The 21487-nt window shown below is 48.9% G+C and overlaps 2 protein-coding genes across 5 annotated transcripts in view; one reads left to right on the top strand and one right to left on the bottom strand.

Moving 5' to 3' along the window:
- LOC144161749 (neprilysin-1-like) overlaps nt 1-21487 on the bottom strand; it is a 69142-nt gene that overhangs the window by 42053 nt on the left and 5602 nt on the right. Inside the window, exon 2 of the mRNA XM_077692353.1 lies at nt 1535-1696. Within this exon, the coding sequence (XP_077548479.1) occupies nt 1535-1696 (162 nt within the window). The remainder of the gene's footprint in view (nt 1-1534; nt 1697-21487) is intronic.
- The window catches only part of LOC144163106 (lysosomal protective protein-like), a 38636-nt gene continuing 30262 nt past the window's right edge, over nt 13114-21487 (top strand). Inside the window, exon 1 of one of the 4 annotated variants that reach the window (XM_077693912.1) lies at nt 13114-13294. The gene's annotated coding sequence lies outside the window, so the exon portion shown is untranslated. The remainder of the gene's footprint in view (nt 13295-21487) is intronic. The other 3 variants (XM_077693911.1, XM_077693910.1, XM_077693909.1) reach the window with 3 other exon arrangements.

Raw genomic sequence — 21487 nt, 5'->3', positions numbered from 1 at the left:
AACATAACGTTGCATTGCCTATCACCTCAGTTCACCTTCTGCTTCGATTGATGGCGTGCATACTTTCTACGTCTTTAAAATGTCCCTCCATATGCCGCCCGAGTCTCTTTAGGTACTCAAATACATTTATTTTTACATTTCATCTTTCCAGTTACCTAAAACATACCAGTCGGTAAATAAAAATAACTTTATTCTTTCAGGTAACGTTCACCAGTCCTGTGCAGCCGTGCACGTAAAAAATAAAATTTATGCAGCATATCAAAAACAGAGGGCGCGTATTCTAAGTGGCAACTAATTACGGAAAAATAATGAACAGTCGCTACGAATAACCAGTTAGTATACATTGTGCTTACCCGGGGGCTCTAATTACTTCGTAAAGCCCCATGTACCCAATGCTAACCTTTAGTATGTTAATTATTGCGGTTCGACGCCCTTCACTTTCTAACTCTGAGGCCCGCATTTGGCGCCGACTTCAAACCAACACGCATTACACTCACCTGCATCTCCACCACATCTCTCCTACAAACTACCCACTTAACTGCCCCCAATGTGATGAGCCCAACACCACAGCTCATCTTGTCCGTACGTGCCCCACCAACCCTCAACCACCCAGATCCCCTACCCTTGAGCTGTGGGAGTGCGCGTTGCAGAGCTGCCAGCTCGAAGACCAGGAGGCCCTGATCTCCCGGGCGAGGATGGTAGCCGCGGCACGCGGTCTACCGGATGGCCGCCCGCAACTGATCACTCTTTTGTAGCGTAAGCTACACTGGCCTAGGTTGAGCAGATTCGCGTGGACCTTGAAGGGCCGGGCTGCGCATGCGCGAGGAGCATTGCATTGGATTTCATTGCATTGGATTGGATTGGATGTAATTGGGTTAGATTGGATTAAATTGGATTGTATTGCCAATCCAATCCAATTGGAGTACGCGTGTGTAGAGAATTCGGTCTGCACATTCGCCTGTCTGCGCATTCCAGAGGAGTGACGTCTTAGCCACGGCAGCCACACTGGCGCTGGCGCGTGCCCAGCTGTGCGCCTCCGTTGCGCAGTAGCCAAGTCTGACGCTGTGCCGGAGCCGCTTGATAGCCGTTTCGCGTGGCTCCTAGAGAGCCGTGCTGCGCATGCGCAAGGAGCAGTGACTGGACTGGACTGGATTGTACTGCTGAACCTTAGCTCACGCTACGTATATCCTGTCATAGCCGAGCTAAGCCACTGCTAATTTTTTTCTCCCCTACCCTGTCCCAGTTGTTTCAATGAGCGTTTTCTCTCTCTCTCTCTCTCTCTCTCTCTCTCTCTCTCTCTCTCTCTCTCTCTCTCTCTCTCTCTCTCTCTCTCTCTCTCTCTCACACACACACACACGCACACACACACACTCTCTCTCTCCCCCCTCTCTCGATAAAGGTAACACCGGGACGCCCTGCAGTTTAAACTCAGCAGCCTTAACATCCATATCTACGGGAAGGTGCTAAGATGACAGCTTGTTTAGGCCATGAACACAAGCACGTGTAAGAATGAAGACAAAAGGTAAATATCCACCTGCCAATTCACTTTGCACTCTGTGTCTGAGTTCTACGAAGGGGTTCATCGACGACAGGTCATCGGAAATGGGATGCGCTTCATCCCAGCGATTGCAGACGTAGGCATAAAAGTCTTGGCATGGGTCGGCGCTTTGGTTGACGGAGGCCAAAATCAGATCAGCTGTATTAAGAATACACACAAAATCAAAATGTTTACGAGAGAAAAAACGTCAAGAAACTATAACTTTAAACAACATTCTCCGGATGTCTTAAGGCTGCAAAGTTATACTCAGTAAAATTAATAAAATGTGGTTAAGCAGTTACGTCAAGAGCAAAACTTATTTAATAAACATGCTGACGCTACTTCATTTAAGGTATCTGTAACATGTAACACGACAAAGCGACGAAAACATCATGGTGAAATTCTAGCTCAAACTAATAAAATTCGGACAATGATTGCTCCAGTTGACAAAGTAAAAAACATGGCACTTAAAAATTGGCATACGTATCCTTACGTGCGTGTGTGCATGCATGTGTGTGCGAGTGTGTGTGCGAGTTTGGGTATGCGTGTATGCTTGCGTGCGACCACGTGTATGTGCGTGTGGGGGCGTGTGTGTGCGTATGTGCGCGCGCGCGCCACCAAAAAATGTGCGCGTGGTTCGTTGCCATCAAGGTATTTCATTGTATAAAACTCCAACGTTCTGAGGAGGAGGAGGCTGTAGAGAAAGGGTAAGGGCACGTGATATCAAAAAATTGGCCTCGTATCTGCTCCTTTCGTTGCAAATGTCGTCAAAAGACGATAGTCTTTGTAGACATTTCCCAAGGAAATGCCCCCCTTTGCTTTCCCGCTCACCTTTCATGCTGTTCCTGTACCGTAGCGCTCATCCCAAGGTAAACACACTAAAGGTTCGCGCAAGGCGATTTGAATTTACCGCGTTCCACTGCTACAGGCCGGGTTCTTCGATGCCAGCGCTGCAGTACGGCGGAGACGCGCGTGAATGGAGGCGGCCGACTACAAAGTTTATAGAACCGCGTGGCCGTGCTCGACGTGCGTTCCAAGCAGAACGTGGAACCTAGCTAGTGGAACCTTTCGTTGCTGCATGTTGCCGCGTGATTTTTCATATGCCGCCAAGAGGCGGTGGTTTTCTGCAGTAGATGTATAATATCATTGGCTGTCGAAAAACCAAACATCCATGAATGTTTTAATAAATGAACACTGTAAATATCCCTTTTGCACTAATTTCCTGTCTTATATTTGCGTAATTTCTTGTTCTTGTTCAACAAAGTTGACAAGTATGAACTCATAAACCGGGCTTAGACGTTTACGTGTGGCTGTGAGTATATAAGACTATTGCGCAAAATCAATTTTACTTTGGCCGGGTGGCTCAATCGAGTCACAGACAGACAGACATACAGACAAACATACAGATAGACCAAAATTTCTGGGTTTAAGTAGCCCAAGAAAGACTATCGTCTTTAAAATATGCGGGCTCGCTATCCCCTCCCGGCCCGAGAAACGGTCTATCGCGCGACAAGCATAGGCTTCACTCCACGCACTGTACGTTCACTGCGCAGTTCACAGCGCGTTGAAGCCGGAGGCGCCCAGCAGCGTCTGTGTATCTGTGGTGCAATTGTAGATGCGGTAGTCGCTGCTACAAAAGCGGCTGCCTGCCAGCCGCTTCGCGAGAATCGCGCTATCACTCCCCAAACTTAGTTTAAACCAGTTCAACCACTGTAAAATGTATGGCTACGTATGCATGCATGAGTAATGTCCGAGTCGCAAAACTCTTTCTTAGGGATTACTGCCGTCAACGCTAGAGAGGAATAAAATTCACTCGTATCTTTCGCCTAAATTGTGTGCTATGTTTATGCCGTGTGCTAAAACGCTTCGCTGGCCATCCACCTTCACAAAGTAGAATGGAACTTAAATTTTTATCATTATTATCCCAGTTATCAGCATCATCATCATCGTCGTCGTCGTCGCCGTCGTTTTCATCCTCTTTTAAGTACACAGCAGAATGTGGGTCTCTCCTATTGACTTCGAACTGCTGGTATCTTGCGCTGTCCAAATCCATTGCTCCCCGCCAACTTCCATCATATTACCCCTCCGTCGAGTTATCGGTGGTCCCACTACTTCCAGTCACGCCTATCGGCCGTCAATCCAAAAACCCGAGGGGCCCACATTATGTCAGTTCTGCTCATGGGATGCCCAGCCCAGCTACACTTCTTTTTCTTTGTACAAGCTTCCCCCCAAACATCAAAGCTGATGTACCTGGAACATCATCATCATCATCATCGGCACCGATCAACCCGTGGGCTCAGTCGAGCTGCGTAATCGTCCTCAGATCGCCATTGAGGCTTCCGATCCCCACAGTCGTTCGGTACACGGAGGTCTTTCTCCCAGGAGCCTAGATTCTCACACTCTCCATTTGAGCTGGGATATCGCCCACCAGAGTTTGCTCTCTCGTCTAAGACGCTCGCTTCCCATATCTAAGCGTTACTTATATCATCCTTCCATGGCCGGTTGCGCTTATTTTTTTTTATTGGGGCCAAAAGGGCTCCCGCGTGTGTGTGCACGAAGTGGAGTCGTACATTGGAGAATGTCTCATGTCAACTAAACTACGTTGCGGACTAAAATGATGTAAGTTACATTTCTAGCGGGAACTTCCAATCTGGAGTTGCATCTTTTATGTTGACACACGCTTGTAAACTTCTCGAGGTGCCATTCCTTGCTGCTCTATTTGAGCTCAACTTTATTTCGTGCAGTGCTCGTAAAACTTGCTGTTCTAATGTCCCTCCTCCTTCCCCAGATAGGTTTCGCGAGGCAAATGTCTTGTGTATCCGTCTGCACATCCCTACATTAGATGGTACCCATTTGGTTCTACACCAACTCGATTCTCGGCGGAAGGTTCTCTGCTCTCCTCTCCAATGGGAAGCCGTTAGTTGAACGAGACAATGAAGAATGGAACGACGAGTGAGTCTTCCTACTCGCGCATCCGCATTCCACACGGTGAATGGTTCCCCTCTCGCACTGGTGGCTTCGGCCATCCGCATGTCCCTCGGCAAGCACGCCCTGCTGTCACATTCACATCTACTAGAAATTTTAACAGTGTAAGTAGTTCTTATCTGCTATTTTTTAGTAGACATAAGAAGCATTTATCATGCAATACTGTGCATGCCTGCGCCAGATCTATAATGTTGCTCTTTCGTAAGCATATGCGCACGCACGTCACGGCACCTATCGTCATCGCTGTCGTTATCGTCGTAACCCACTCTCCATCAAAGTGAGGACCGTAAAGATGAATGGAATCATAAGCTGCGATTATGACCCAAGTCATCACTCCACCATTGTCACTCAGGAGCAGAGAAATTCCTCCACCATTGAGTGACAGAGGAGTAGGCAATCGAGTAGAGCAATGTGCATGTACTCAAGAGGGACACTCATGTGTGGTTCAACGAAAAAAGAGTAATCACTATTCATCTCTTCAAGAGCCACATGTGTCCTGACGTCACACAGAAGCGGATAATGTGTCTGCATATATGCAGTTGTAGGAATACGCCAGCCACCTAGCAACGCGTTAGCCGGGCTTACCAATTATTTCTCACCAGGAAGTCACCTTGGATTTATTCTCCAGTCGCGTCCATGATGTCAGATCCTCGTGTTGTATTTTTTGTTCATTTCACAACTGACTACATATTACGTTTTCTATTCTCAGTTCTTTACGGGAAATAATTTGAATTCCGTTTAATTCAAGCTTTCATTTCTTTAAAAGGCCGACGCGAGAACACCAACCTACCCTATCGTACAACCACAATTTGTACATAATGTCTACGTCCATAAGTACTCATTATTAAGTGGTTTGGGTTCAAATTAATCATGTACCCCTTATTTTTAGTTGCGAAGCATCTCATGATCTGGGCTATGTCCCTCCCTTGTCGTTGTCGTTGTTGTTGCGCCGTCCACACCCCCACTGCGCATGCTCGGCTTGCTGAACGCCCGGTCCCTTCTATGGCTCCTGGAGCGACAGTGTTGCCGGTGTCTTCCTGTGCTGGCACGAGACGAGCACGCTGCCCCTTTAAGGGCCTCTGAAGCGACAGTGTTGCCGGTGTCTTTCTGGGCCGGCACGAGACGAGCACGCTTCACGCGCCTTCGACGTTTCATCGTCGTCGGCAGCGGTGTGCGTCGGAGAGTCTAGGCGGGCCGTGATTACAAGCAGCCCACAGCCATCCGGGGAGCGTGCATCAACCTCATCTTCAGAAACTTTAGGATTCATCCACTACAACAGCCCTTGACTACACATTTCACAGATCACAAAGCGGTCATAATTAAAGCGGAACGCAAACCACAGCTCGACGTCACCTACGTTGAACATGATGATGATAATGCTTAAATAGAGACAAACTCATACCACGTACAACATCTCTCTCTCTCTCTAATGCCTCCACTCTAACACCCCCCATTCCTCTCCAATAAAATTACACCATCTTCCCGTAGGGGAACCCTGAGTAGTATGCGAAACAACCTTGGGGTCAACGCAATTTCCCATTTCGTAGTTCCGGTAAGTGAAAAGTGTGGTAGTTAGCATGGAAACCAAACGGTAAATATAACGGTAGCTACGTACCTCAACCTCACGGAAACGACGAACTGAAAACTAATGGGCTCTTGAATCGACCCCATGCCTGCTTCGCACACTACTCAGGGTTCCCCTACGGGAAGATGAAGTAATTGTTTCTTCTTGATGTGTGTAAATATTACTTTATTCATATAAATCTTGGTCCTACCTTTGTTTACTGTCAATTTAAATGAGTACAGTTGAACCTCGTTATAACGAATACAGATATAGCGAATTATCGCCTATAGCGGACTAAATACGATCTTCGGTTGGTCACGCTTTATTGCAATGACACTTATACTTTTATAACGAAACTGAAACTATGAGCCGAGCGTGATATCGAATATAACGAAGAAATATTTGGCCAGGAGGCTGAGAAGCTACTTCGAAAAACCCTCCGGCATCCGAAACTGCAGAAGTATAAAGGCCCTTTTGTTCGTGGACACTGCGGAAAACTCCATCCTACTCAGTGCTGTGAGTAGCCACCAGACGAAGATCACATCCTTCATTAAATAAAGACGCAAGCCTTTTTTGTCAAGTGAACCTTGTTTTGTTGTTATATCATGTACTCGTGTTTCGGCTCATTCAGCTTGAAATGCAACAAGGAGAAAAGAAAGGGTTACCTGGTTTATAGTTGGTTGGAAGTTATAAAAATGCATTTTTGTATCAAGTTCTTTTGTGCGAGCCAGATGGTCGATTTGTTACAGCCGATTTTAAATGCAGAGCATTTCTTTAACTCACATGTAGCGTCCGATGTCCGTCCGCAACAGCTCAGCGCTCAGGCGCGCCCCCTCCCCCACTCCTCCTCTCCCGCATCACGCTACCCTCCTCGCTCTCAACAACAGGTCCGCACCCCTCCCCCTACACTATATAAAAAAAATAATACTTGCCGGCGACAGGTTTCGATCCCACGACTCTGCGGGCGGAACGCAAGGAACATGGTGCTCTACCCACTGCGCCACAAAGCCGACACAGAATGGAATGCTACGAACGCGCCTTATATCCTTGACTCATTCAAACTACGTCAAGAAGCTGCTGATGCAACGCATTCACTACCTGTGGGCGGAACGCGAGGTACATGGTGCTCTTCCCACTGCGCCACAAAACCGACACAGAATGAAAGGCTACGAACGCGCCTTATATCCTTGACTCATTCAAACTACGTAAAGAAGCTACTGATACAACGCATTCACTACCACCAACTCCCCAAACACTAAACGTTAAAGGGGCCCTGAAAGGCGTTTTGAGCACACTAAACGAACTAGCGCAATCGTTAGATTGGGTCGTCAACGTCATCTGTGCCAAGTATTACTCTTTTACGCGCAGCGGAAAGCTCACACTTTTGTTGCAAAGTTTGTCGCTTTTTTCTCACCCTTTCCTTCGTGTTTTTGGACGCCGCCATCTTCACATGTCTACATCATCGATTCCCAGATGTTCGTCATGAGCTAGACATCCTGCTATTGGGCGGCTTTTTCACGCACTTCCGGCAAAGAGATGAGTCGTCTGCTCAGCGTCGGCTCGCCGGCTGATCTGCCGGCGGAGTGCCGGAGTGCTTGGACATTTTACGACAAACGAAACAAGTGTAAACAAACGTTTAACCGTTTGTAATAAATGCAGCACGGCCATAACACGACATGGATATTCCCTTACCTGAGTACGTTCCGTAAAGAAAGCGTTGAAGCCCCGTGGCACTTCTTTCGTGCAATCGCAGAGAACGCCCTGAGCCGAATGCCCGGGTTTGACGCATACATTTTATTCTACTTCAAAACAATCCAGAGATGGGTTTCGAACGAACACAACGTCACAACATGCGTTGCAAGTCTGAACCGCGATTGAAAGACGATGGGTTGCCTCCTCCTGCCCGTCGTAAATTCGGCACTCACCTCGCGCGCGGTTTGCGGGGACGAACAGCAAGTCGCTTAACTCCGGCGCACAAGCCGAGATGGCTTTTAGCCACGCACACTGCACATACCCCATGCGAAGTTGAGTCGTACGTCGCTCGAGAAAGATAACCCAGACCATGGGAAGCACTATCCACCCGCAGAAGCACAACGTCGCATTGCATCGCGAAACAAAGACGTCCACAACACACACACACCATCGCCTCCTGTAATGTCAAACGCATCTCGCACTTCCCAATGGGAGTGGGTGGTACGCCTGCAGTGCCCACATGTCGCGAGGTGGGGCCCCGAGCTGAACCGGGAACACGCAACCGTAACTGAGTTCTACAGTGGTTTGTGCCTTGTTGTCAAGGCAACCGATGTTTGAGATTCTCAAAGAAGTGGCGCTCGCTCCAGCGCTAGAAAGCTCAGAGCCGCGGTGGAGCATGCTTTGCCAACGTTGCCGCTCTCCACCACGCGTCGCCCCAAGCTGAACTGGTCACATGATTGAAGGGTTTTGTGCACGGGTTCTGTATCGATTTAAAATGTCTTTTTCACATGCCGCCGGCAGGAATTACGACCGCCGCAAAATAAGACCCGGCACCAGCGGGGCCACATCTGATACGGCACTTTTTGGATAAACAGTGTCGGTGCATCAAAGGGAACGAGCGCACGATCTTCCCCGTACGGCTGCGAGTTCGCCGCCGATAAAAAGTCACGTGCCACCGATAGCAACTGCACCAACGAACACCGCGAAAGGGCAAGGCCAGGCCGCCGCACACATGCGGCCAGATTTTTCGTTCGGTTTTCCAGCCTTGAGCGAAGTGCGGGATTCATGGTGTCAACAAAGCTTGCCCGTAGCAGACGACAGTAGCAGCGCAATAGCGGAAGTACGTCACCGCTGCGGAGCGCAGCATCATGGGAGGCAATGCTTGCGCGCCGTCAACAGCGGAGAGTAAGTCGAAAGGAGGAGGAAACGCGGCGCGACGATAATGCGCGGTTTTTGATTTACGATTTCTCAGCTAATACTCATCGCTTTAACAAAATTCTTGCGGGAGGAGGTTGCAAATACATTGCTTTATTTGGGTACATGTACATCCATGCATCGGCGGAAGGTATTTCAGGACCCCTTTAACGCAATACACCCACCCCCTATGCGACGCATTTACTCGAGTCCCCCTCGCGGGGAGATGGGCCCTTTTTTTATCTCTACTGTTATAATGTACATTGCATATAACGGAACTAACTTGCTCTTCCGATACTACTTTGGTATAACGAGGTTCGACTCCATACAAAACATTTTACAGGAACCTCGTTTGACTTTTTGTGTCACCTTTATTAAAGTATCGCTGAATTTTAATGCATAAACCCATACAATCTATTTTCGCCTGATAGGAGAAGCTTGAGGCACCGAACAGATATATTTAAAGCCGCTCTTTTTGCTGCTAGAGGTGGTTATATGCGGCTCACGTACGAACCCATTGCTTCTCTATTTGCTTGTTTGAGCCAAAATACCATTCAGAGCTAAGAAGATTTGAATTAAATTGGATCAAACCAATTAAATTAGTTTTTTTGTGTATTTTGACTGTAATGAGACTGAACGTATGCAAGTTTTGTAAAAAAACTACATACCTCTGCTCTTGCAAGAGTCGCTTTCGCATAATGATCTTGGCATAAATTCTGCAAGAAATGTTTTTATTAGCAGACGTAGCATATGCAGGGTTGCGAACTATTGCACAAACAAACAAGCAAAAGTTTTCCTTACCGCGTCCAGGAAATAAGTTGTCGAACACGTCATCATTCGCTCCTGCGTACCATACCACATTAAAAACGATAACGAGCCAAGCCGTTATCCAGGTACGGTAGCTGCGGGAAATGCAGTAAAACAGATGTTATTCCTGCACGACCCCACAATTAAAGGAAGAGGTGGCATGAAAATTTATATGCGTGCCGTCCCGACTGTATAAGCCACATCCGTGTGTAAAAGTTTACTCTCTCCTCAATACGCGAACCGTGTAGCATATTGCTTTCAAATTACTCGATTGGGGCATGACGACCGTAAATAGCAAGGCACGTGAGCGATACAGTGCTTATGCTCCTAGTTATTTCTGGTAGCGATGAACTCACCATTTACGGTGCGTGGAGAATGACTTCATGACAGGACTCTAAAACCAACCTTCCCTTAGCACTCTCAATTATAAACGTCGGAGAGCTGCCTTACCGCTCGGCAGCGTGCAATGCACTGCGAGTGAGCGAACAACTGCTGACGGGTAATGAGTTATAATCAGAAAGTTGGTCGCCCACCAGGACTACCCGTGATTGGTCGTCGCAGCATGTGCCCTTGTGGGAACCAATCAAACCATGAAACGAAGCGCAAGCAGCAGCCAATGGAAGACGAGCGATGATGAGCGCACGTGGCTTTGTCTTCCTAGCCTTCCTTAACTACGTTCGCAGAAAAATTAGTGTTGATACCTCAATCGACGGGGCGGGAACGTGCTTTCCAGTCGCGAAGGATTTTTTGCAAGACATGTCAAACGCTCGGCGGTCAGCTGCAGACGCCACCTGATACCGTGTACGTGAGCGGTAGGCGGCTTGCCTTCCGTGCTAACTAGTTTCCTACCAGGGAGAAACCAACTTCAACGAAGTAAACTGTACAGACGGTGTAACCTCCAGCGTTGTCACAAACTGCGTGATAAATTGAGCTCAGAGATTTTTAAAGATATTAACGCAAAAATATTCCTGCAGCTTACTTAATTTTTTGCGGCGAGAATATTTTGACGATTTCAGCGGATACTTTGAATATACATTGTGCTTTTATTTTTACGACTAAGTGGTGACAACGTGGTAATAAACCGGTTAAAATATACGTTTCTGCATGAAGTCAACGTGACTATTTTTTAAGGTTTACATGCGTTGTTAACGCACTGTTCGATTCAATTCTACCCTTCTCGCGCAGGTCAAATTTTTAAACGTAAAATAATGGCTAAGGCGCAAGTACTTCGAGACGTGGTAATTTTTAGCCACAAAGCGCCCTCACCATATAGCACGCATGTGATGGATAAATACCCCTAAATATATGGTAAAAATGCCAAGAACCTCATATTTATTACCGGAGTCCCTGAATAATGCTGAAGAAATTGGCTCCCAGATTATCTTTAAATATTGCATGTGGGGATTGTATAGGCTCTAAAAATGGAGGTGTTTGAGGAATGCTGTATTTATTATATATGCTCAGAATATTAGACCTCCTAAAATATTTTGTCATCTTTTTAACCACTAAATTCTGTTAGCTAAATGTCGTAAAATGCAGAAGTTTGGCCAGATTCATTCTAGCGCTCAAGCTTCAACAAATGTGTGAACGAGGTTGCTACGTCAATGTCTGACTAAACAGCATCGCTGTCGGTACGCGTGGAAATTATACCATTTTAGATGGATCAAGAATGGGCCATCCAGCAGATCTTCACCGCGCTTGAAAGGCACGGGCTCCGAAAAGGAGCTAGTGCTCAGTAGGGCCGCGAAAGGAGATGCAACGCTATGGGCCGCGTTGAGGCGGAGCCGTAAATCGGCCCCCGACTACTGCAGGATCTTTGTCATTAAAGTCTTTTCCAATTCAATCCAATCCAGAGCGCTGTCATCATCCAATAACTTGAGTTACAATAAAGTTCGGTCGCGACCATTAGAGTCATTGAAAAAACTAGAGCCGTTCCACTCAACGTGAAAGCTGCCGGAAGTGCAGAGCAGTGATTCGCCATAATGGGCTATGGCGCCGTTATCCGCTCACCGCTACCCCAAACCACACTCTTCGCCTCCCTGTCCCACTCCTCTCCTGATGAATTCAGCGGAGGTTTGCCCAACGCGTTTCAAATTTCCCGCCTTCTCAGTGCTCGCGCGCCCCCCAGCCTGAAACTGCACCAGCCATAGAGTTTCTTAGTAAGTATACCAGAGAGGAAACTGCGCCTGCTAAGGCATGTAGTCGTGGGGGTTTATGGGAAGACCCCCGCTTTTGGCTTGGGCATGGCATGACAATTGGTTTCTTAATCGGTTTTTGGGATTTGCTTTCTTCACTATGCAAAACAACGTCTACGAGCTACGAGGAAGACGAAATTTTCACTGTTCTGCGGTAGCCGTGTTCGGTGAAACAGTGGGCAGTGCGTGATCGCACCTGACGTTGCGCATGCCGCAGTCGAAAGACGTTTGACTGAGCGGGTGATGTGCCGCCGCGAAATTTGTACCAGACGAAAAGAACAAACAAAACATAATTCGATGAAGGCGAGATAGGACAGACACGGGCGCCTGTTTCCGTCCTATCTTGTCATCGTCCAGGACTGTTTAACGCTACGTTTTCTTTTTTCTTCAAGTATAAACCAACTCACTCGTCATCAAGGTGTGTTAAACTGTAGCTGACGGTCGGTGCACCGGTTCACCATGAAGGCGACGTTTTCATAGGCGCGCTCAAAAAACTTACCAAGCTCTTCAAACAACTTATTATTTGAAATAATGGTAAAATAATAAAATAAGAGTCTCTAACGAGTCCCCCCCCCCCCCCCAAACATTAACATTGTTTGTAACTACCACCTTGGCCGCAGAATAGCAGCCACAACCGTTCCGGCAAAAATACGCTTTACTTCCTTTTTCCTTAGTTCAAGACAACCTGTTTTGTTTTTCCACTTACATAATTGCACACTATTCTTCGCGTTTTTGTGGCACTTTGTTTAAATTTGCCGTAACTAAAACGTTTCTATCCAAGCCAACGATGAAACTAAGGCGAGCGCATGATGTAATGGAGGCACATGACGACACAGACGGCCTTGATGTGAGCCGCATAGACGCTAGCACCAGATTCCTCTCTAGTGTACACTGTAAGAAACTCTAACCGCAATGCTTGAAACGACCAAACCGCAATGCCTTAAATACGCTTCGTTGCATTCGTCAATTTTTTATTATTTCAGCCATCCTGCACATACTTGCATGATATTTCCCATGGATGTATCTGGCCCTTCTAATCGGCGCAGCTAGTCGGTGGCCTAGTACTCAGGTCTTGTTATCTGTTCTATGATGTGTGGCCATGCCTACCCTTCCACTTCTTTGGGCTCAACACGGATGTGCGGCTGGAATCGCTATCAGCTCACCTCTCCAACCTTATCGAAGTCAACCATGAGCGTCCATACGGTCACACGTTTTCTGTCTGGGCGCTCGGCGCTCTCAGTACCGTGTTAGTCTCTGCTTCCGAAGGTTCGCCTGAAGTTGGCTGAAAATTCTGCAAAGGGTTGACATATCCCAATTAGGGTGAGTACAAACCCCTTGTTCATCTGGTTTGGCAACGTAAAGAGTACAAAACAATTCTTCTAAGCTAGGACTAACTATTTCCGTTTTTGCTGTCAATCCGAGATATACAAGAGGGTGAATGTTCATAACATTGAACAAGGAATAATTAAGGTACATTTTTATGGGTTTAGTGCCAAGAGGGCGACCTGCAAAGCTTGTTGCTATCTTTAAAACAAAGAAGACCTCATTTCAGACCTCCTTCACAAAGGAAGAATATCGTGAGATGCTCAACAGCAACTAGCATATTTTTTTTTTCATTACGGGTTCTGACGTCCTTAGAACAACCTGAAGAACATTTGGAGCAGCTCACCATTTTTAAAGGGCTTGATTTCTGGCAAATAGCGCTACGAGAAAGTGATGATTTATAGTCATAAGCATATCACAGAGCACTGATTGACTCCTAGGTTTTGTCCACTGCGTACGCACTCCTTTTAATAGGGTAAAAATAAAGAATCGAGAGGGTTTCGAACACAGACAATGTTCTCGTACCTCACTTTACGGGGCTATTTCAAAGTAATTACTTTGAAAAACGCAGATGCGGTCCTCACTGCTTTCTTCAAACGCTTGGTTCATGAACCATACGAACATGCTTTTAGAAGCTCAGCCTGCAAGTACCGTATTTTCGTGCGTATAACCCGCCCCTGCATATAATATGCACCCCCCCCCCTTTCAGTCGGCCGGAAAAGAAAAAAATCCTCGCGTAATGCCCGCACATTTGATACAGGAAAAGCTGCACCAAAGCTACATATGTTCCTCCGCGAAAAAGAAGTTGGGATTCCTGAAGCATAGATTAGGTGATACCCCCTCGTCGCTTAGTCTTATTGCATACAAATCCATTGTAAGACCCACCCTGGAATACCGGAGCATTGTCTGAGACCCCTACACTATCACTAATAAAGAAAAGCTTGAAAACATTAAGAGATTGGCAGCTCGTTTTATCTATAAACGTTTTAGAAGTCGTGATTCCCCTTCAGCTGTAGAGATGAGAGACAAACTGGCTGTCGGAACACGCAGGTTTAATGGCGAAAAAAAAATAGTATAGATCGCGCACTCCCGCTGCATGACCAGGTCTTTCTTCTTCATCTTCTTCTTGATCTTTGATGTGAATATTTTACAGGTTCCCGCTTGCGCCAAATGATGTGCGAATCGGCGCGTCTATTTAAAGAAATCCTCGAGCGGGTATATGTGCCTTGTAGACCGACGTAGTAGCTCGTTGTTGCTATTGCGGAGTTGGCACGCCCTAATTACGCCGTTACGCCCGGGATAGACCTTCTCAATCCAACACATCTCCCAGAATGTGGTTGGTTCACGGTCTTGGCACGAGCAGTCGCAGAAATCTCCCTCAAGTACTCCTGGTGCCATCTGATCCACCAAGACCGAATGGTGGGACACCGGCTTTTCCAAGTCGTTTGGGTGTGCGGGCTCTGCGTCCACTTTCCTCCCTCAAGATGTTTCATTCTTCCTCCAATCACGTCCGCCGGTGTTATAGGCAGGGGTTCGTCAGGTTCAGCGTGCACGTAGGTAAGGGGACGGTTGTTTAGCGTGCCTTCCACTTCGGTGACTATCGTCCGCAGTTCTTCTAAGGGGACCGTTGCTTTTCCTATTATCTTCCACATTGATGTTTTGGGACTCCGTATTAGGCATTCGTAGAAGCCTCCCCACCAAGGGGCGCACTCTGCGATAGTCATCCACTGAATCTTGCGTACGGAGCAGTAACCCTGCGTTGTCTCGTCCTGGAGTGCTTGAATCATTCTTTTCTCGTCTTTCGCTGCCTTCTTGAATGTCTTTGCATTGTCCTAGTATATTACCGCTGGTGTACCTCTTCTCGCAACAAACCGTCTGAACGCTAGCAAAAAACTGTTGGCCGACATGTTGGGTACGAATTGTAAATGTACACTCCGTGTGACAGCACAGGTGAAAATGATGACATACACCTTCATCTTCCCGTCGTCTTCACGTGCGTGCAGTGTTCCCGCAAAATCGACACCACTGATTTCAAATGGCAAAGCTTCATTTACTCGGTCTGCTGGTAAAGGTGGCGTAGATTGCGTCAGAGCTCTCACGTTGTGCCTCTTGCAAACAATGCATTGGTTCACAACTTTTTTCCCCACCTGATGTCCTTGTAGTACCCAAAATCTTGTGCGTAATTGCGACAGCGTGTCATGAACGCCTCCATGCAGAACTAGGTGGTGAACACGTCTGACCAAAAGCTATGTAAAATGACTTCCTTTAGGCAACACACTGCGATGGCGGTTAGGTAGCTTGCTGTATTGCAGTCGTCCTTTGTGCCGAAACACCCCTTCGTCATCTAAATATACAGTGGAACCCCTGTAATACGACTTTCAAAGGACCGCGCGGAAGCGTCGTATGACTATGGTCGTACGATGGGGGTACGGGTAAATGTCGCCCTAATAGACAACCTCACGTGACAGGTGGGCTAAGAACTTATTAGGGGCGAAGCTCCTAAAGCCATGGGTCTGTCCATCCCTTGTGTCTCGTGGTACGGGACCGCCGCATGCTTTCGGAGATGTCGCAAAGTGGGCCGCGTTGCACGCGCAAGAACCGGCTGCAACCGGCAGCGCAAACTCGGCACCGGGAGCGCGAGCTTGTCTGTGTTCGCCAACGGAGGCGCCAGCGCACGTGCACTGCGAGGGGGAGATCACGCAAGAGATCACGCCACGAACGCAGGCAGTCGTTCTCGGAGATCGAACGAGACGCAAGGACCTTTGCTCGTTTCCTCTCGTCTTGTTCGGGCACAAGTTCGCCCTACATAAAAGTTCTTTCTTTACCGTTGTGTCCCATCCTACGTGACAAATTATGGTGGAGGTGCGGGGTAGTCCTCGATGGCGTGGGGTCTTTCACCAGGTCTGGGCCTGGGAGCATTGACTCCGAAAATAAGAGTTGATTTGTACAATGTACGCACACAGTCTTACGTCTTTCTTAATGATGCAATGGGCGAACTTTCACGGGAGAGATACGGTTACCGGTGATTTCCCCCTCTCGAGCTTCGCCCCACTTATCATCATTCATTCCGTTGATATGGCGTGATTTTTTTTAAAGTACTGCATTTAGCGCATTCTCGCGTAATTTGCGAACCCCTAACTGAAATCTAAAGTTTCTAAAAATAAAACGCCTATTTGGTGCCTCCTCCTCCCCTCCACGGCGTCTACGCTAGCCCGCCAGCCATGCACCCCGCGCTACGCGACCCCCGTGCCGTCCGACGTTATTTATAGCCCGCCAGCCCCGCGCCGCGCGCGCGCGAGATAAGGCCAACGTGGTAGAGCCAATTGAGAGGGGAAAAGGCGGGAGTTGGAGCTATAGTGAACTAGTATTCTAGTTCACTATAGTTGGAACTGCCAAGACCAAGCGAAACCAACGATAGTACGAGACGGCGGAGTACGAGACAGGAGCGGAGCCACAACGTATCTTTGGAAGAGACTGATAAGCGAAGCAGATAGAGGGGGCGAGAGCGCGTCGCGAAAGAGAGTAACTTGAATAGACCAGGCGAAGAAAGCGGGTGGTGGGTTGCGTCGTATGTGTTTTGCGTTCGTCGGCTCGATGGTAGCTTCAAATTGGCGGTCCTTCGAGCCACTTGTCTGGACTGATTTCTCGCGGTTGGCGCGTTGGTTGACTCCCACCTAACATTACCCGCCTGCTTGCTTGCGTCTGCTTGCCTGCGGGCCTTCGCACATCAGGCAGCGTCAAACGAAGGTTAAGAATAAAGAAAGATCGTGACGAGGCGGCGAAGCGGTGTAAAAGATGAGAAAAACGCCGGTTTATCCCTGCCAGGATGCGTCGTATGAAGCGGACCACGTGCACCCGAGCGTCCTATTTTCGAGGTTTTTAATGCATTGTTTCTACGGGGCGTTGGCCGGGACCGCGGTGTTCCGTCGTAAGAACCGGTTCGTCATAAGACAGGGGGACGTATCATCGTGGTTCCACTATTTAGACTTCCATTCCATGCAGTGAAAACATGTTCCCTTGTTCCTTGTCTTGTTTGGACTTAAGTCAGCAATAGTTTCATGTGATTGCTTTATCCAGTGGGCTTCTGCCTGTGGCTTAACTCAGTTGACTTCAACGGCCCGTGTTGGTGTTTTCTTTACAGACGGTTTATGAATGGGAAAACCCAAGCAGTGACGCGTATTAGGCGGTCATATGAACTATACCGTTCTATCTGCATCTCGCACCGTGTAGGTGTACGCACTTCACCTTCATTGCATTGGGCGCTTTCTTCCAGTTGTGAAGCAGTGCTGAGTTCGACGATTTGTTGGTTGTTCACGTCAGGTGCAGTCATCCAGCTTGGACCTACACTAAGGCCAGCCCAACGGGCCGAACCTTGGCCGCTGCAATCAGTCAGGGCCGTTTTTGTCTCCTGAACGATCCCGCCTTCCCAACCCACCTCGGCAACTCGGTCAAAAGTGACACCTCCCCAGACTGGTCGTTCTTCCAGGGCACAGGCAACTCTTCGGGGTCGCACCTACACGAAAGCCTCGAAAGCGACCATTCCATTATTGAAATCCGTTTACCGTTCATGCGGACCCAACCTCGTCCGGGATTTCACATGGCTCTCACCGACCGGCATGGTTTCCGTCTGTCGGATCTCCCCACCATTTACCCAACTGATCCAGACGCTTGGCTTCGTGCCTTCATGCGCGATCATGATCGGTACGCTAAATATGTTGCCCTGACAGCCGATGTCCCTTTCATAGACCCCCCATCTCGTGCACCTTTGGGACGCGCGCCGCTCACTCATTCGCCGCTGGCGCCGGAACAAAGCCAACCGTCGCCTGCGCCGTCGAATAACCATCCTCAGATAAGAAGCCCAGACCTACGCGGATCAGTTAGCTCGCTAGAATTGGTGGAATTTCTGTGACTCCCGCAATCCAGCAATAGGCACCAAACGGGCTTGGTCACCTACGCTCGCTCATTAAACCTTCCTCATCGGTCCACCCTGTTCCCCACATCCTCCTCTCCACAAAGCAGCATCCTAACACACTTGCCGAGGACCTGCGCTTACTCATGTATCCCACTAGCACACACACTCCTGCTTCTGCGCTTCAATGCAGAGACTTCCCGCCGTCCTCCCTCGACCAGCCTTTTACAGTAACAGAGCTGCACCGGGCGCTCAACACCCTTTGTCACAATACGACGCCAGGGGAAGATCGAATAACTTAAAAACTACTCCGCAACCTTCCCGAAAGCGCAATTTCAGAGCTCCTGGCTCTCTTTAATCACAGCTGGCTAAGTGGCGAACTGCCGGCGTCTTGGAAACATTCCAAAATTATTTTGATCCTGAAACCAGGCAAACCACACACTCTTCCAAATCTTCGCCCTATCTCGCTTACGTCTTGTGTTGGTAAATTGCTTGAGCGGATGGCATTGACGCGCCTTGAATGGCACCTTTCCCACACCTCTGCCCTCCCTTTTAACCCAAACTGGATTCCGCCACTACATGTCCACTCAGGATACCCTCCTCCGTATTTTCCACGACGTCTACGGCTTTCGTAGCTCCTCTCAGCTCCGTGGCACCCTTGCTATCGACATTCATAAAGCCTTCAATAATGTTGAGCACACTGCCATCCTCGCTAACTTAGCCGAAACTAACTGCGGATCTCGGATGTATACCTACATCCCCCCCTTCCTCTCTAACCGTACCGCTCCTCTCTCTATCCCGGGCTTTATCTCCCCCCCCCCCGCCCCATTCTATCAGCTGGTACCCCTCAAGGCTCCATCTTGTCTCCCACCCTTTTTAATTTACATCACTTTAGCTTCGCTTCCTCCACTATTAGACGCCATCCCCTTTCTCTCCTACTTTATATACGCGGATGACATCACGCTCTGGTCAACCAAGGGCAGTCCCGGCCAACTGGAGGACACCCTTTAGCAAGCGTGTGACGTCATCCAAGGCTAGGTCACGTCTGTCGGCCCCTCTATTTCCCCTTCAAAATCCCCTCTACTTGTAGTCAGTAACAAGCGTGGGGTGGCACCGGGCCGCTTTTTTCCTCAGGTACAAATTTTTGGCAGCCGTATACCGAATGTTGACACCCTTCGGATCCTCGGTCTCAACTTTCATTATGCGGGCACATCTGTACCGACTCTGCGGGCACTTCACAATCAGATCACTCAGCTTTTCCATCTCCTCCGCCGGGTCGCCAACCGAAGAGCTGGACTGTATGAACATCACCTGCTCCGCACCATCGATGCTTTTATTATGTCCCGTATACTACACACAATTCCGTATTTTCAACCCTCGCTATCTCAACTCTCGTCCCTCGAGGCCTCCCTCCGAACACTTTAACGCATCGCTGTGGGAGTACCCTCCTACGCCCCCAGCGCCACCCTTCTGGAACTCGGGATATACAATACTCTTGAAGAACGCATCGCGTGCCATCGCCATGCCCCACTCGAACGCCTGCAGACTTCTGCCCAAGGTCGTGCTATTCTCAATACATTTAACTATACCCCACTTCGCAACTACCCCCCGTGCCACCGGAACTCCCTCCCTGGGCCACTTTCGCTAATTTACGGGTTCAGTCTCTGCCGCGCAACATGAACCCTGATCGACACCCTCCTCGTCGTGCACTGCGCGTTGAAGCCCTCTCCAAACGAATTAATTTTCTACTCTCCCATGGTTCCATCGTTTCTTTACTGACACCAGCGATATCCCCTCAAACTCAACGGGCACGGCTTCATTTCCTCCAACTACCTTCTTTAGACACTGCCACGCTTTCCTTTCTTTCCCCACCGGGTTCGACCTCCCTTGAAGAATGCGCCATTGCCCTTGCAATAGAGCACGCTACTCTTACTGTTCCTTCCAGCATGCCAGTATATATCTTCTCCGACTGTCAGTCAGCCCTTCGTAATTTCGCTCACCATGAGACTCACCCACACACTACTGAATTCGTCACTCTGATACTTGCATCGAATCCTCGGCCCCGCTTCACACTGGTTTGGGTTCCTGGCCACGCTGGCATGTGCGGAAACGCCTTAGCAAACGCGCCTTAGCAACGTAGTATTCACGTAGTATTCCAGAATGTCCGTGCGGATCCGGTGCACGTGTTTGTAGAGAGCTTCCTGGGCAGCCTGGATGTTTACTGTCGGCGGGGGAGACAACCAGAGCTCCCAGGAGGTGATGGAGGCAAGGGATGGGGCAAGAGATGGCGGGGTGCAGTCCCAATAAGAATGAGGGATGGATGGGTAGGAAGAACAGGTGGGACAGGAAGGATGACCAGGGCGCCGATAGATGCGGCGAAGAATGTGATGGGAGGGGAGTGAAGAGGCCTGAGCTTGCCGAATGAGGCACGCAGCCTCACGAGTTAGACGGGAACTGGGGGGTGGGTACAGGGTGCGTGATAGGCGTTCGGCGTGTAATTGGTAACGGCGGGAAGCGCGGTGTTGAGTACGAACCGTCGGCGGGTGGTACAAGGTTGGCCAGGACATGGGCGGACCCGGGAAAGGTACTCGGGTGAGCGCGTTTGCTAAGGCGTTTCCGCACATGCCAGCGTGGCCAGGAACCCAAACCAGTGTGAAGCGGGGCCGAGGATTCGATGCAAGTATCAGAGTGACGAATTCAGCAGTGTGTGGGTGAGTCTCATGGTGAGCGAAATTACGAAGGGCTGAGTGACAGTCAGAGAAGATATATACTGGCGTGCTGGTAGGAACAGTAAGAGTAGCGTGGTCTATTCCAAAGGCAATGGCGTATTCTTCGAGAGAGGTCGAACCCGGTGGGGAAAGAAAGGAAAGCGTGGCAGTGTCTAAAGAAGGGAGTTGGAGAAATGAAGCCGTGCCCGTTGAGTTTGAGGGGATGTCGCTGGCGTCAGTAAAGTAAACGATGGAACCATGGGAGAGTAGAAAATTAATTCGTCTGGAGAGGGCCTGAACGCGCAGTGCACGACGAGCAGGGTGTCGATCAGGGTTCATGTTGCGGGGCAAAGGCTCAACCCGTAAATTAGTGAAAGTCGCCCAAGGAGGGTGTTCCGGTGGTATGGGGGGTAGTTGCGAAGTGGGGTAGTTAAGTGTATTGAGAATAGCACGACCTTGGGCAGAAGTCTGCAGGCGTTCGAGTTGGGCCTGGCGATGGCACGCAATGGACCTTCCTCTTGTTGAGCTAGATGACGCGTCGAACACGACTCGGACTTTGGTTGTTTCTCGGTC

Source organism: Haemaphysalis longicornis, unplaced genomic scaffold, assembly GCF_048455015.1.
Source record: "Haemaphysalis longicornis isolate Haplotype H1 unplaced genomic scaffold, Haemaphysalis longicornis Haplotype H1 scaffold_12, whole genome shotgun sequence".
Classification (NCBI taxonomy): Eukaryota; Metazoa; Arthropoda; class Arachnida; order Ixodida; family Ixodidae; genus Haemaphysalis; species Haemaphysalis longicornis.
The sequence above is the reverse complement of the archived record's forward strand: the minus strand, read 5'-3'. Positions and strand labels throughout refer to the sequence as shown.